The sequence below is a fragment of the Augochlora pura genome, chromosome 4, assembly GCF_028453695.1.
Source record: "Augochlora pura isolate Apur16 chromosome 4, APUR_v2.2.1, whole genome shotgun sequence".
Lineage (NCBI taxonomy): Eukaryota > Metazoa > Arthropoda > Insecta > Hymenoptera > Halictidae > Augochlora > Augochlora pura.
This window is the reverse complement of record NC_135775.1, coordinates 16,135,577-16,150,266: the sequence shown is the minus strand read 5'-3', so window position 1 is coordinate 16,150,266 and position 14,690 is coordinate 16,135,577. Positions and strand designations below refer to the sequence as shown.

Below are 14,690 nucleotides of genomic sequence, written 5' to 3'. Positions count from 1 at the left end.
TATTTATCAATTCAAAGTGTAATTTTATTTTATGTAAATATTACGTACTAAACAGTCACGCATATACAATGACTATCAATAATTAAAGAATACCTATACTTCTTTTTTAAAAATAATTATGAGCAAGATAATATTTATAAGAATTAAAGGAAATTATATTTATAACTACAAAAAATAAATTATGCGTTTGTGATGTACTTCAGTTATATATACTGTATAAAAGTAGATTACTTCTACGCTATTAAAAATACAAAACAGTTATTTAATTATTAATATTAAATTTTACGGGGGGCAAACTTATTAACATACTTTTATTTCACCTTTTTTAATATTCTAACTGAGTGAAGAGCTATACCATCATGCTAAAATATGAACAAGTTCTCCTCAATTTTGAGATAGTACCGTATTTCTTTTCTATAATTAATTTCAAGGTTTTATGTAAAATTGTGTTCATCAATATTGAACGTATACTTTTCATGAAGGCCTGAGGGTATAACGGTATACCAGGTAACAAGGTATAATGACCAGGGACCATGGGCCCGGGCACTTTAAGAAGTGCGGACTAAGAACACATCAACCACTTCGTATCCAGTAGAAGGAGACAGGTCCAGTACAATTAAAGTCCATCTCTATTTAAAAATTGTTTATATGCTCAGCAGCTGCAGATGCTACTTCCAGGTATATATCATACACATACCCTCCAAGACGTCGTCAGTGTTGTCCAAATCAGGGACCTAGAAGAAGTAGTCGCGAACGCTGTCATCTGAAAATAATGCTGCGCTAAGAACCCCGCGTACTTAAACCCGCTAGTCCCTGCATACCTGATCGCGCCGTGGAACCAAAAGATATATAGACGTTTATAGCAAAACAATGCAGCTACGTGCATTGTGTCTTGGAACCATCAGTAATACCGTTTCTCGAAAATACGGGTGAAAGACCCACGCTGTAGTTACCCAAGACCCAGAGCACATGGCTTTCGGCATAAACCCTCGCCATATAATCCTCAACAATAGTCGAGGTCATCGTTCTGTCATTGTTTAATTTGATGTTTAGAAAATTTCACGTTCACAAAATTGTGTATTCCCGTCAACTGAACGGTTTTAGTTTTTCGTCAATCGATAAGGGTATAATAAAATTTCTCCAACTGGACAATTTGAAAAGAGGAAGTTTATAAACCTTTTAAATACTAATAAACATTAACGAATTTTCGAAAGAAATTTTGTCGAATACAAAACGTTATCTAAATACATAGATTTTACTATATAATTCGATAGAAATATATACATGTTATTGTATCATAAATTTATAATATATTCTATATAAAAATTTAAATATCATAATATTACACAACATATTTTTAATTAGTTTGGTCCGCACACATACATACTACGTATAAAATACACGTTTTTGAATAGTTTTCGAAAAAGATAGTACCAAATTTACTGAAATAAGAAGTATTAAAGGCTGTGTACATTGGATTCAAAGGTATAGCGTGAGAAACATTCGACAACTAAGCCCCTTATTTATAGCATATCATCCCTCAGCCTGTCAGACCCATCATTGTCTCCATGTATGCATTTGTTTTCAATGAACAATGTTCCTCCTGCGGTGTTTAATGATCCAATCTAGACTGCCATTGGAAAGTTTCGTTCCATTTTCTTTTGCGATTTTATATGCACAACGTTATAAAACTTATTCCACATCAAATGTTCATTTTAATTGCTGCTTTTCTATTAAATAGAAATAACAAGTAATTTAACAAGAAATGCATGGTCTCACTTATAAAATTAAATTTGACCATTATATCTTGACAAAAGAGATTCACCTTATATTTTCACATAGGAAGGTCACTGCCAAACAAAACGTATTGTTAAAGAGGTACATATGTAGGTACACGGAAGAATTACTATCGACGAAATGTATATGTCATCAGTAGAGTCAAACCGCCAACGTCTTCCGCTTTTATTACTGTACATCGATTTTACAATGGTCTTAAAAATAACCCATATCTGACTTATTGTTAGGCCTAACTCAGTCAGTCTACCTGTTAACTGCATGACAATCACAAAATGGTGGTTCAAAAATAATTCGTCTAAAGATATATGAAAAAATTGGTTTCAGTCTTTACTTATAATTTGAACACTGATTTCAGAATTAAAATCGTGCGTATATAAAAAGAAATAAATAGGCATAAAACATATTCAGTATTTCTGTTTTTTCTTAATTATAAAACTGGGTGCAATATTGCCAAGTTAAAGGTGAACATACAAGTTAAAGGTGAAACAATGCAAAAAATGTTTTAAATATATTTTGACAGTGGAAGTATTTTGTTTTATACAAATGTATAACTTTTTGCAATATAAAAATTGCTTAAGTTAATGATAATTATTAGAAGATAAATGAAAATGCATTTATTCTATTAATCACAATAAATCAGAACAATATACATTTCCAAATTTTACGAATAACAGTTTCTTTTTCTGTGATGTGATTAATATTTCCTTGAGAGAAATCTGATAAACAGATTTTAATATTATACGATAAATCTTTTCAATAGTATAAATTATTGTAACCTTGAAATAATCATGGATATGTTTACTGTGATTTGTTAAAGTCCGACTTATAAAATAAAGCATATTTGAAATCATTTTAATCTCACAAGTGAAAGAAAATTTTTTTCTTGAAACTATATATTTCTCTGTACAATTTTTAAGTTATTAGAAACATATCTTCTTGTAACTGAAATTGATTATTATTACTCCGAATTATTGTAAGTATCGCATACTTAATTATTCTTGCAGTAAATTACCGCGTTAATGTCTCATTTAATTATGGCGGCTATGGGTACAAAATGGTGACTATTCGTATAGAAATCGTTGTCGCGTATATTGCATGGTATTGAATTTAAAATCGCGTAGATTTTTGTTAAATCAAGCGATTTTAAGAATTTGGCAGAAATTATTTAGATTCTCCAGAATTACAACGAAAGTCATCGTGTTTTTGCGACGGTAAAAGAATATATTAAAACTTTGCCTGCTAACTAGAATGTGTTCTACATTGTGCGGAAGCATTCAAAGTTTAAATAATAGCGCGTTCAGGTACTAAAAGACTTCTATTGTAATATAAAACGCGTAAAATGTTAAATGACGTTTATTTTGATTATAACCTATTTCTGTAATGATAAGTATAAATGATTTGTATGTACGCATGCAATGATAAATTCTATTATTGAATGGATGGAAGTATTTCATAAAAAACAAGAAGACAACATAAAAAATTATTGATATTGAAAATTTATTTGACATTCCTCGTTGACAGAGTTCACGAGCTACACAGGTACCTTTACTTGTTTTTATTGATCGACGCCTGTGCAATAAGCGACCTCGACGTATCTACCCTAGCCTATGAGAAGTAATCATCGGTTAATATATCGTTTCCTAACATTTAGAATTTTAACCTTATCCTCCATCCGATCATGTAACGTACAGTGATTGCATCTGTTTATTAAAAATTGAACAAAAATACTGGACGGAAATATAGGAGGACAAAGAGGTCGTTGAAGTACCTGTGACGTGAAACGACAGCAGTACATATTCGAAGCAATAATAACTTCAATCAATGTAATAATTCGACTTTATTCAAGTAAGACGCATTAAGTAGTGAATGTTGTAAGGCAGGAAATGCACACTTGAAAATTGATCGTGTGAGATAATGTTTCAATAAAATAATGCATGTATATTTTTGTTATATTATTTTTGAATGATGACATGTAATCCATGATTATAGTACTGTCATTGAATATCATACTTTTAGTACACATATAAATCTTCCCTTTTTTTATGTTGTTGTAAATACCATGTAAGTGTCAAATTATCATATCACTGTGCATCAATATTATTTAAAAATAATATTATAAACAAAGATTTACCACTCAGGTAGTGAGCATCAAATTCAAAGTAAACCATTTTATCTTTGCAAATAGTTGTAACATATGAAAGCTGAAATTGAAATTGCTAGTACGATACAAATATATAGAAATAAAATAAATTTAGCAGTTCAATAAATTGTTACCGTTATCCATTATCTAAATTGCATTAGAAGTTATAGATTTCTGTGTATCCATTATAATACTGGGTTTATATTTATCTTAGTTCATTAGTTATAGATGAATGAAGTTTACCTAGTTCATTTTTTGTACGCACTTTACATGAACTAAAGTTAAAGATCTTAGCTAGACTATATTAGAAGCTTGTTAATCACAAGTTGCAGCTCAATTAGAATTATCTATTTTTTTTTAATGTGTGTGATTGTATAAATGAATGAATAAAAAACAAATTATATGAGCTATATGTCTTTTTAAAGTGTTATCAGAGTTCCAACTATTACATACTATCTGCTACAATATTACAATAGATTTTTTTCTTGATTTCGAAGTCACCAATATTAATGTTATATGACAATGTAGTACAGTGTAGCTATAATACACCAAATTTAAAAATATAAACTGTTGTATTAGCATTTATATTTACATTATGAAAATTACACAACTAATGCTTTTTTGTTTTAGCAGAAAATTGTTCAGCGTGTGTAGTCTACAATCAGAGCAGTATTTATCTTGCAAAAGTAATTACTTTTTTCTGTGACTTTGCTAGTGAAAATGAGAGTATATCTAAGAATGCATTTATAGTAAAAATTTCATTGAAAGATGGGTTATATACGTTACAATTTATTTAAGCATTATAGTATAATTTTATCGCATTATAATTTCAACTAACTTTATTAATTCAGTGAAGTATATAAAGTAATCAGTCTAAAGCATCAGAAACAGTTAATTGTTTTAACATTTTTAATATAAAAGACAACACAGATGAATGAAGACTACATTTATCATATTTTAGTTTATGATTTGTATTATTATAATAGTGATTTTGAATTATCTTTACTGTAACATATCACCTGACTGTATAGTTTTTTAGAAGAGTTTGTACATTCGTTTATGATACTGTTTAATGAAATGTTTATAGTTTCCGTAATGTAACTTTAAATTTAGTCTGTTTATAAAAATCTTGTAGTATACTAGTTGTAAAAGCAAAGTTAGTTTTAACATATTCAAAGTTCTTAGTTCTTCTTTAGACTGTAAGCAACCTGAAAGAGATTTCTATCAGTAAGTGTGCATTGCTATACTTGTGCTATTCACGAGCACGAAGCTGCGTCTCTAACAAAAGATGATTAAGGTTTTGTAATGGACAAATGAATTATGAACCATGTAGAATCATAGCAGAATTGTAATATATAAAATTCGATAAAATTTGTTGGAATACGTCGATCGTCTAAAAGAAGAGTGATATGATGAAAATAATCGTAACTTCGTAAAAGAACGAAATGATTTCAATTTTCATTGTGGAAAAACTTCCCGCGTTTTTTGAAAACTTTGTAACAGAACTTTCATTTTGAAATAAATTACTAAATTTTTTAATTTATATTTAAGTATTTCGAAAGTGTATTGTTTGTATTTATTATTAAAAATTTATTCTTTACGTTATTATTATTTTTCTATCTATTTGTTTCTTTTTGTTTTCAATGTACAAATAATATGTATACAAGGTGTCCTAAGTTTTACATGTCAAATAAATCTTACAAGTAAAAATAAAGTATTGTACAAACGTATCTAGCTACTTGAATGACTTAATTAGGAAATCACAAGCACAAAACAATAGTAAACATCATTTTCTTCTTTGTACAACAATTTAATAACATACACCCCGTGTACATAATATTTTATATGAATATACAAAAGTTTTTCACCTTAAACAGACAACCTAATTATGTTCTCTAACTAATCTTATAAATAATGTTTCTCAAAGCTGAAATTACACCCACAAATAACATACTAATTTTTAAATTACAAATTAGATTGTAAAATTATTCAACAATTTAAAAAAAAAGAATTAAATATGATTTTTTTTCGCTTCACTATTTAAAACCATCCAAATTACACAAGATACATTTCTCGTACAATAATAACTAGAGAAGATAATAAAGTGCATTGTTTTAGACGGAATATATTATGCAGTATAGTTCATCACGGATTAGTTAGCATAATCGGATCTTAAGTGATTATATATATAAAAGTAAAGTGATAAAAAATAGAAATTTTTAAAAAACGAATTGAAAAATTTGTTGCGTACATAGACCTGCTTACACGAAGATGCTTGTATTACGAGGCGTGTCGGATACATATTGACGGTACATTAATTATCAGAAAAAAGATGGAAGGCATGAATAGACATTTCTACATATTCCTGCACAGTAGCGCATGTTGTTGAATTCTTCTTAATTTTAGTTTTCCGAAAATTAAATCTCAAATAAAAAAAATTTCATTCTTTTTATCAAATTATTTTTACATATAAAGTTACCTTCTGCACTCTAACGCTTTCTATTCACCATCACATTGTATATTTATATTGTGTATTTATATTCATCCTTTAACATATGATTTTTTTCATTGTGCACATTAATGATGAATTTTTAATAAACTCCATTATTTTATTTTATTTATTTCTTTTATTTTGTGTGTTGACGCATGTAAGGAAAGTATACCTTAATAGTTCTTTAATTTTCGAATGTAGATATGTAAGAAAAATTTATTTCTGTTTGTACTATCTTAAAGGATAGGGTTCCGAAATAAACTTAGATTTTTCGAGATATATTTCTAAAGTTAATGAAGTTCTTATTGTTGAAAATATTGGAAAGCATTTTGTTTTGGATTTGTAAAACTCAATGCGCTAATACAAATCTTGTAATTCGTTTCTTGATATCTTTTATACTTTTTGAATTATGAAATACGAAAGTTTAGGAGGCACCTGTTCTTTAAAAACCATAGTTCAAATATTGTAGTAGTTGTCAACATGTAATACCTGGTATTATATACATAAAAGTTAAAAATGTAATTAAAAATATCTAACACATTATATTGCACTTTTTAAACGGTTATAAACAATATTTATAATAACTATAAATAGCTATATATAATATATTTCACATTCTTCAACGTCGAGGATAGTAGGAGATTTGTTTGAAAACCAAACGAGTACCATAAATTTATAAGCAAAATGACGATACTACTTATAGTTCAGAGACACGTGTAAAACAATTTATATTACGTAGATTATTCCTAGTTCTGCATACATCAAGATTGCACAATATTGATTTAATTAGATATTGATAACATTACGGTATTTATTATCTTTTCAGGTATATCAAGCAGGCAATGGACGTGTAAATTATGTTACAACGTGCCGAAACATGAGTATCACGACGCTTCAAAGTTCCAGTATGTCGTACGCAATTCGTATGAATTGTTTGACAAAATGAATAACAACAGAGTTAGAAACATGATTATTGATCTACTGTGAAGCACGAAATTTAATCAACCGAATTATAACGATTTAAATTGAACAATGATTTTCTGTTATTTCGGTAAATTCTTAATTCAATGGTTCATTCAAAATAAGTGGGACAAAGTAAACCTTCGCAATTTCTTTTGTAATCCATTACAAGTAACAACGGTCGATCTCGAGTTTATAAAATATATTAGTATTTTTGGAAGTACTTAACTGTCGTACGTTTTTCTTAAAAGCCTAGAAGTCTTAAGTTAAATCAAAAATCCAATTACTGAATTCCAGTATTATTTCAAATAAAAGAGAATGATTATCAATTGTGATATTCGGTATAAAAAATCTCTGCGTTCTTATGAGTAAAAATCTCGGTAGTGAAAAGTGAACCAATTCAAAATGTCCGAGGGCGAAGGAAAACGGTCTTCGCCGATACCAGTGGTGGCTCATATACAATGTTGCAATAGTGTAACTAATACACAATGTCCTGCACTTCAAGTAACTCCACGAATGTTAAGATCACCGAGTCATGAAAGTGTCACAACAGACCTTTCTCTATTTAGTGTTTCCTCGATAGCAAGCGAATTAAGGGGCGCTGGTAATAGGCTGGTTACCTTCAAGTCTTACACCGACGTGCATCTCACCGGTCGAGGTCCATCACCGAAACCAGATTTCCGTCAAATTCAAACTACTAGGTGTGTACCCAATGCGAATACGTTTGCTATATTTCGTTTATAAATCCTTTTTCACTCAAATACAATAACGTTCTCTTGAATTTGAGAAAATTGTTACGTTTTTGAAGGATTACTTGCTTTTTCCATCACTAATTGTATCAAACGTAGCCATACCCCAGTAGACAAATAAAGAGAATAGACCCACCTACAATAACGGAAACGAACATACTTCAGAAATCATGCAATTAAACTCCGAAAAGTTACTTTTGTCTTACTTTTTCAATTGTAGAACCAGTGGTTTAGGAACTATTTTTATAATCTTAATCAGTCAAGATCACAAAAATAGTCGCGTCGATACTCAGTTTAATCGAAGAAATTTTAGTTTTTCTTTGCTACTGTAATTATAAAGATAAAATAACAATTACTAACAATGGAAGTTCCTTTATTACATCGTATCCTCTTCGAATCAACTTTGTAAAATTTAGATTTCTGTAAATTTTTGTAAATAACGTAATTTATATAAATGTAAAAGAATTTCGATTTTTGACCTTAAATTATTAAAACTGAGATCAATGTTAGAGGAAATTACTTGTGACAATATCCACTAATCTTAGTATGAAGAATTTCGTTAAGATGGTCTTCAAATACATAATTAAGTGGCACCCTGTACAATAAAGGCTAATGCAGTACAGTAGTTACAATATTCTAGTATCCAAACGTTTTATTATCTAATCATTGTGTTACTTAGATACGTTATCGCCGAGTAGAAAACTTGAATGAAATTTTTAGATAATAGAACTTTCGGTATCAGGATATTACAAAAATAAGCCTTCAGATAAAAAGAGAGTCTTTACTGTATGTGATTTGGTATGCTTTAGGCCTGCAGATATACCAGAAATTCTTTGGTTCGAAGAAGAAAACGAACTGATTCGTAGTTGCGGGTTGCTCTCGTCTGCGCTTGGCATTCGCAAAAGCTTCAGTACAAGTGATGTCTCTCAGTTACCAAGTCCGGATGCTTTGGACACGGGTGCACTGCGAACAGCAGTCTCAGCCTTGACCTTAGACACTGCCCAACGAAGTACTTTGCTTTTGGAGCATACCAGACTCGATCATGCTTCGAGGTCTTGTAGCACATGGGTCGCAGTTGGTGAACCCGTAGCTATTACATCGCAGCTTCCCAGTCCTCACGGAGGGGCTGCACAGGAACAACAACGTCAGCAAAATTTGTCTACTCAGTCAGCTGCATCCCAATCGGCGCCACAACCACCGCCTGCGCCACCACTACCTTCAGTACCTTTCACAGGAGCAGATCTGGTCAGATCCGTGAATAAAAAAGTTCGTCAAAATTACATACGTCGAAGGTAAATGCACAACTTTTATTGTTACTCTATGTACGGAATGTTTCGAAACTCTTAAATCTGATGGTAACACAAATTCACATTACCTAGTTTGAAGACATACTACTTTCTACGTAGGGTGGTCCACCTAATGGTAGCAATTAATATCTTCTTTGGTTGTGATAATACAAGAAATATTTTGTACATCATTTTAATGGTATCAAAAGACGAATATACAGTAAATGATATTTGTGTACCAAGTTTTAAGGTTTGATTTTAATTTTGTGAGTTAAAGAGTATTTTAAAATTCCTTTATAATAGACAAGAGAGAAAAAGATACACTATATTGTTTATATCATTACAACTGAACAAGATATTTAGGTAGCTACACTTAGGTGGATCACCTTATATAAATGATGTTCGATCGCGTTTAGTAGAATTTAGGAGGAGGTGTTTCAGCTTACAAGCAAAATTCAGGCAACAATCGAGATAATGAAATTACAATGAAGATATTGTTTCCAAACCATTATATATAGCAAAGACCAAAAGTAACAGTAATTAAAAATATTTTTGTAAAGAAGATTAGTAACATAAAAGCGTTTATTGCATTTTTAATTACAATTAACATAAACAATAATAGTTATGAATAGACTGTGTATTTTATGCATTTATAGCAAAAATGGATAAACGAAATACAGAACAGTGAAAGGTAAAGAAAAAAATTTAAATACTGCAGCAACACTTTTACTGTATTAACATCATTAAAAAATGAAATACATTTTTATTTAATTTCTGTTTGATACGAGAGATGATGACATTCTTTTTTCTATTTTGCATAACAATCCGCAGTTTAGTTATGAACAACGGAAACAAAATTTCGGTCGCCTATAAGTATTACTTATAACTATAGATGTTTGAAGCAAAATAATTGTTATTCAACGACTTTTTTTATATTAATCGTATATGTTGTAGTTCCTGACACATGTATAGAGCTGTCACTTGAAAACGAAGGAAGGAAACAGCATTTTCATCTATTTTAAATTTCATTCTATTTTGGTTTATAGAATCATTCATTTTGCTATCTACCATACTTAATCGCAACACTTCCTATACGTGGAAAGTAAAAAGAGAGCATGCAGGATCACTTTAATCTCATAACTAAATTAAATACTGATATATACATAATAACATAAATAATGGTATAGTATAGTCATCTTAAATAACATTGATCAACTCCAATTTTCTGTATTGGTAACCAGTAGATGATACTTATATACATACATTGATGTGTTTAACACAACTCCAAAAAACATCATTCTGGATTTCGTTGAAAACTACAATTTTTAATTTTAAGAATTTAGTCTATTGTAACCGTAATTTAGATGCCGAATCTTCTTTCGAAACCTACTGTAAAAATTTTAAGATTCACACTTTGTTTTCGAAATCTTCAATTATAAGCTTTATGCTGCTTGTATCGCGATATAATTATTATTCAAATTTCATTTATGAAAAGACCTGTATTCTTTTTAAATATTATTCCATAATGCGTTTGAGAAGAAGAATAACTTGCAAAACTTAAGATTAAATGGTTTTCGACGTGTTAACGAAAAAGAAACAGGCAGAATTCTATCTAAGTAAAATACAGCGCTTGATAGACACTGATATTTCTGTTTTCTGCGAATTTTGTACCAATAACCGTATGCAGGTTGATCAGGTAAGTACGCTGACAGTAGTATACTAACAAGCAACTATTAATTTTCTTGAATAACAGCAATGAGCAAAGTTTTTAAAGAGTCGTTAATTTAGTTCAACAACGGGTTAAACAACGCGTAGTTGTGGTATAACAAGTGGTATAAAAATCAAGAATTATTTATCAGCCCAATAATTGATTTCACAGATCGCCTTGACGTTGGAGTTTCAATAGATCTTTTTTTCTAATTTCATAAACCGTGAGTACATGCGAACCGCAATTCTGAGCAAGTATCGTAACAGTCGTAGGAGATCTAATAATTTTTCACAGTGTATTTTTCACGTTTAATTAGTTACTGCCATAGTTTTAGAATCACTTATTTTATATTTCGTACTGCAATTGAGTAGAAAAATACTAAATATATTCTAAAAAGAAAAAAATAGTTTCTTTTGGTTTCTTTTTATAGATTACGCTTCGTTGGTTGCAATTGGACACATTATGGTACCATAATCGAATTTTAGGGTTTTTATAAGACGACAGTAAAAACGATCTGGCAATATCACATATAATAATCAAATTACATATTACATTAAAAACAATTGAAATATTGACTGTGATCAAGTTCTTTTATTTACTTACATTAAAAAAAAACACGTCGATGATATTAAAATTACAGAAGGTATTGACTTTGAGAAAAATATTTAGTTTATCATGACATTGGTCCCATCAAACGAAGCAATGTTTACTTCAACGTTCGTTTATACTATCAAAAACAAGTGAATTATTCAAAGTGATCGAGTAATTTTATTAACCCTGTATACGGAAGAAGAATTGCCAGATTCAAGAGGAACGTCAATGAAGTCGGACCTATATCACAATCATTCACTAGCTTTACATTAATTTGTAAATAAATAATTGAGCTTTAGTTTATAAACAAAATGTGTTTACCAGCGTGAAGAATTAGGAGCTTCCGTAGTGTCACCGAAAATCGTAACAGTATTTTTCAGCAAAGTTAGTCATACTTTACATTAGTTTTTCAACCGATCATATTAAGCCTTGTCATTAGAGGGCATGTTGACCGTTAGAATACGTAGCAATTTTTATAAACTTGGAAACGGAATTTTTCATTTTCTAGTCAAACGAAATCACCGGATAAACTGGACTTTTTCGTAACTTTCTAACGTGTAACATTGCTTGCTAGTAATTTCAAATGCGATGGGTCATTTCGCTAAGTAAAATGTACATGCTAAGCATTTTCGAATTCTACGCAAAATGGAATCGCGTATCCGTTGGACGATGTTTGTTTGAGGTAGAGAAAGTATTATAATGAGATACGAACATCGAATATTGATAGAACGCCCTTATGATTTTCAGATTATTGACAACTTATCGCGCGTTGGAACGGCTTTCGCAGAGCGAGTTTAACCTGGATCAATTAGAAGCTGCGGCAAGTGCGGCTCAAACTTCCAGCAGTACCTTGCTAGTTCCTGGTACATCGACTATTACCGGAATTGCTCTATTGGGACGAAAAGAACGGAACCATGCTCTGACCATCAAAGACGTGGAAAGAGAACGTGGGAATCAATTGTCGAAATATGAAAGGAATATGATGATCTTCAATTGGCTGCACACTCTTGATGATACTGCTACTGTTGATAGTGTTGAATAAATTAAATCAAATATTTATTATTAAATCTTTAATCAAATAATTTATTACGTAAAGGTGTGTAACCCTTTCGTTATGCAGGACAGTAACAAGATGTGTACAGTAAGTCACGAGAAACAGATGTAACTGTTATTAACTGAAAAATTCAAAAGTCATGTACAGAACGTTAATTATTATATGGGATGACATATTATAGTACATTTAAAACGAATTGAATTCCTTCGGTTTGTTGCTATGGTATACGAATTGACGGCGATAATGGGAAGTAATTCGTCCAGCTTAAAGTCTTGAAACTGCTGAAATATTAGCGTTCTGTTTAAACGCGTTTGAACGTATATATTTATACAACGAAATCTTCGAACAGATTCGGACACCGTCCAAAACAAACTTGCAAGCGCGTTTGATCAGCTCCAGAATGATGAGCCTCCGTCTCTTCGAAAAACACATCGACTACCAAGCAAGTTCCAGAGGCTCGCACATTTGACTGTACTTAAATCTTTTTTACGATCTTCGGTGAAAGTTGTAATTCTATCACGAGCTTGCAAGCTTTTCTGTTCGAACCCATTGGAACTCTTCGTTGTGTACGTATATAAAATTGCGGAGGGAAAGGAAGATTCAGGCAAGCGGGATTTCAACTTAAGTCTCGACTTAACTATCACGACTACCCTGCTCTCCAGACTTTTTCTAGCTATTTAAACGTCGCGTGTCATATCAAAAAATCCGGAGGAGAAGTGCCAAGTAGCGCGAACGCGCTTCTTTCGTTTCATATCGAAAAGTGCCAAGACCGCGCTGTTTTACATGTTTATATAGTAACTACCGGGAACTGTGTGCGATATAGCATCTGCGAGGATTACGTGAACAAAACTGTCAACCTAGTTCTTAAGGTTCTGCAGAGAGGCAGTGAGCTTGGATTCCTTGACGTTATTTCATTCAGACGCGTTTGAACCTCGTTCTAAGTGACCTTAACGCTATTGCAAGCTACTTGTAAGCTGTTCGCAGTACATAAACAAATTTGTAACAACAGTTGAATAATTCCAAGAAAAACACATTCTTCAGTGATCGCATTGTTTCGAAAGTATTTACATTTTTACAATTTTAAAGATCGATATTGCGGAAACTGGAGGGCGGATAACACGGACAAGGAAAATCTTCCAATTATTGCATTCGAATATTATCAAGAAATTGTAGAACTTATAAAAACAGTAGACAAATTTTCCTCTGACTTGCTCACGAAAATTGAACAATCTTGGTATTGATCTCCGTTAAGTTCCAAGTCTGCCGAATATAATTGTTTTTAATACTTGCAACTTAATTTATAATTTTATATATAAAATATAATATTTTTTAAACTCACAACTTTGGGTAGATAAAACTGATGTTAAAAATGTTAATATAATTTTTCTTCATCTTTAAATTATCTTCTCCATAAAAAGAACGATCTTGACGTGTTTCCGTTGGGAGCATATGATTTTTGGTTCACACATTTTGCCTCCAGTATAGCGAGTACCTTATGAGAATACCTTATCGAGTCATTAAGATAGGCGAATTACTTTATATTATGGAATTACAGTAAAATACAGTATTATGTCACTCTAAAAACTATTAATAATAAATTTTAATCGCGGAAGGTAAACTTACGTTCTACACATGTTTCATACAATTCAGTCCAAAAGTATGACGAAGTCTTCTGTTTTTTGAGACTCGCTGAAATATAACATGAGTGTAGTAAGGTTACGCAATTTTTGTAAAATAAATCTTAAATGATTTAAGTTAGATGATGAGAAGTTCGTTGTAAGTGAAAGATAATTTGACCTTCAATTTAGCATAGTATTACGTATTCTTACATTGACTCTAAGTAATTTTATTCCGTAAATTTTCGGTTGTTACGAGTTATAATTAATTATAATTATTCACATACATGTAACGATG

The 14,690-nt window shown here is 30.8% G+C and overlaps 1 protein-coding gene across 6 annotated transcripts; it reads left to right on the top strand.

Annotated features, from left to right (window-relative positions):
• Nucleotides 1-2,943: 2,943 nt before the first annotated feature.
• LOC144468867 (uncharacterized) lies at nt 2,944-12,789 on the top strand. Of its 6 annotated transcripts, none has more exons than XM_078178645.1 (5): nt 2,944-3,336; nt 3,449-3,642; nt 7,255-8,089; nt 8,947-9,429; nt 12,470-12,789. In XM_078178645.1, exons 3-5 carry the CDS (start codon nt 7,794-7,796, stop codon nt 12,762-12,764), a joined length of 1,074 nt encoding a protein of 357 aa, XP_078034771.1. In that variant the 5' UTR covers nt 2,944-3,336; nt 3,449-3,642; nt 7,255-7,793; the 3' UTR covers nt 12,765-12,789. The 6 variants fall into 6 exon arrangements, with proteins under 6 accessions (XP_078034771.1, XP_078034774.1, XP_078034772.1 ...); XM_078178648.1 differs by lacking the exon at nt 2,944-3,336 and adding an exon at nt 4,571-4,623 and having other exon boundaries at nt 3,374-3,620; XM_078178646.1 differs by lacking the exon at nt 2,944-3,336 and adding an exon at nt 4,568-4,623 and having other exon boundaries at nt 3,374-3,642.
• The last annotated feature ends 1,901 nt before the right edge of the window (nt 12,790-14,690 follow it).

What these genes read in the sequence shown, in the direction of transcription:
- LOC144468867 (XM_078178645.1), top strand. Translation starts at nt 7,794, where the DNA reads ATGTCCGAGGGCGAAGGAAAACGGTCTTCGCCGATACCAGTGGTGGCT. An exon ending in CGTCAAATTCAAACTACTAG is followed by an intron (nt 8,090 to 8,946) that starts GTGTGTACCCAA and finishes GGTATGCTTTAG; the next exon opens with GCCTGCAGATATACCAGAAA. An exon ending in CAAAATTACATACGTCGAAG is followed by an intron (nt 9,430 to 12,469) that starts GTAAATGCACAA and finishes TATGATTTTCAG; the next exon opens with ATTATTGACAACTTATCGCG.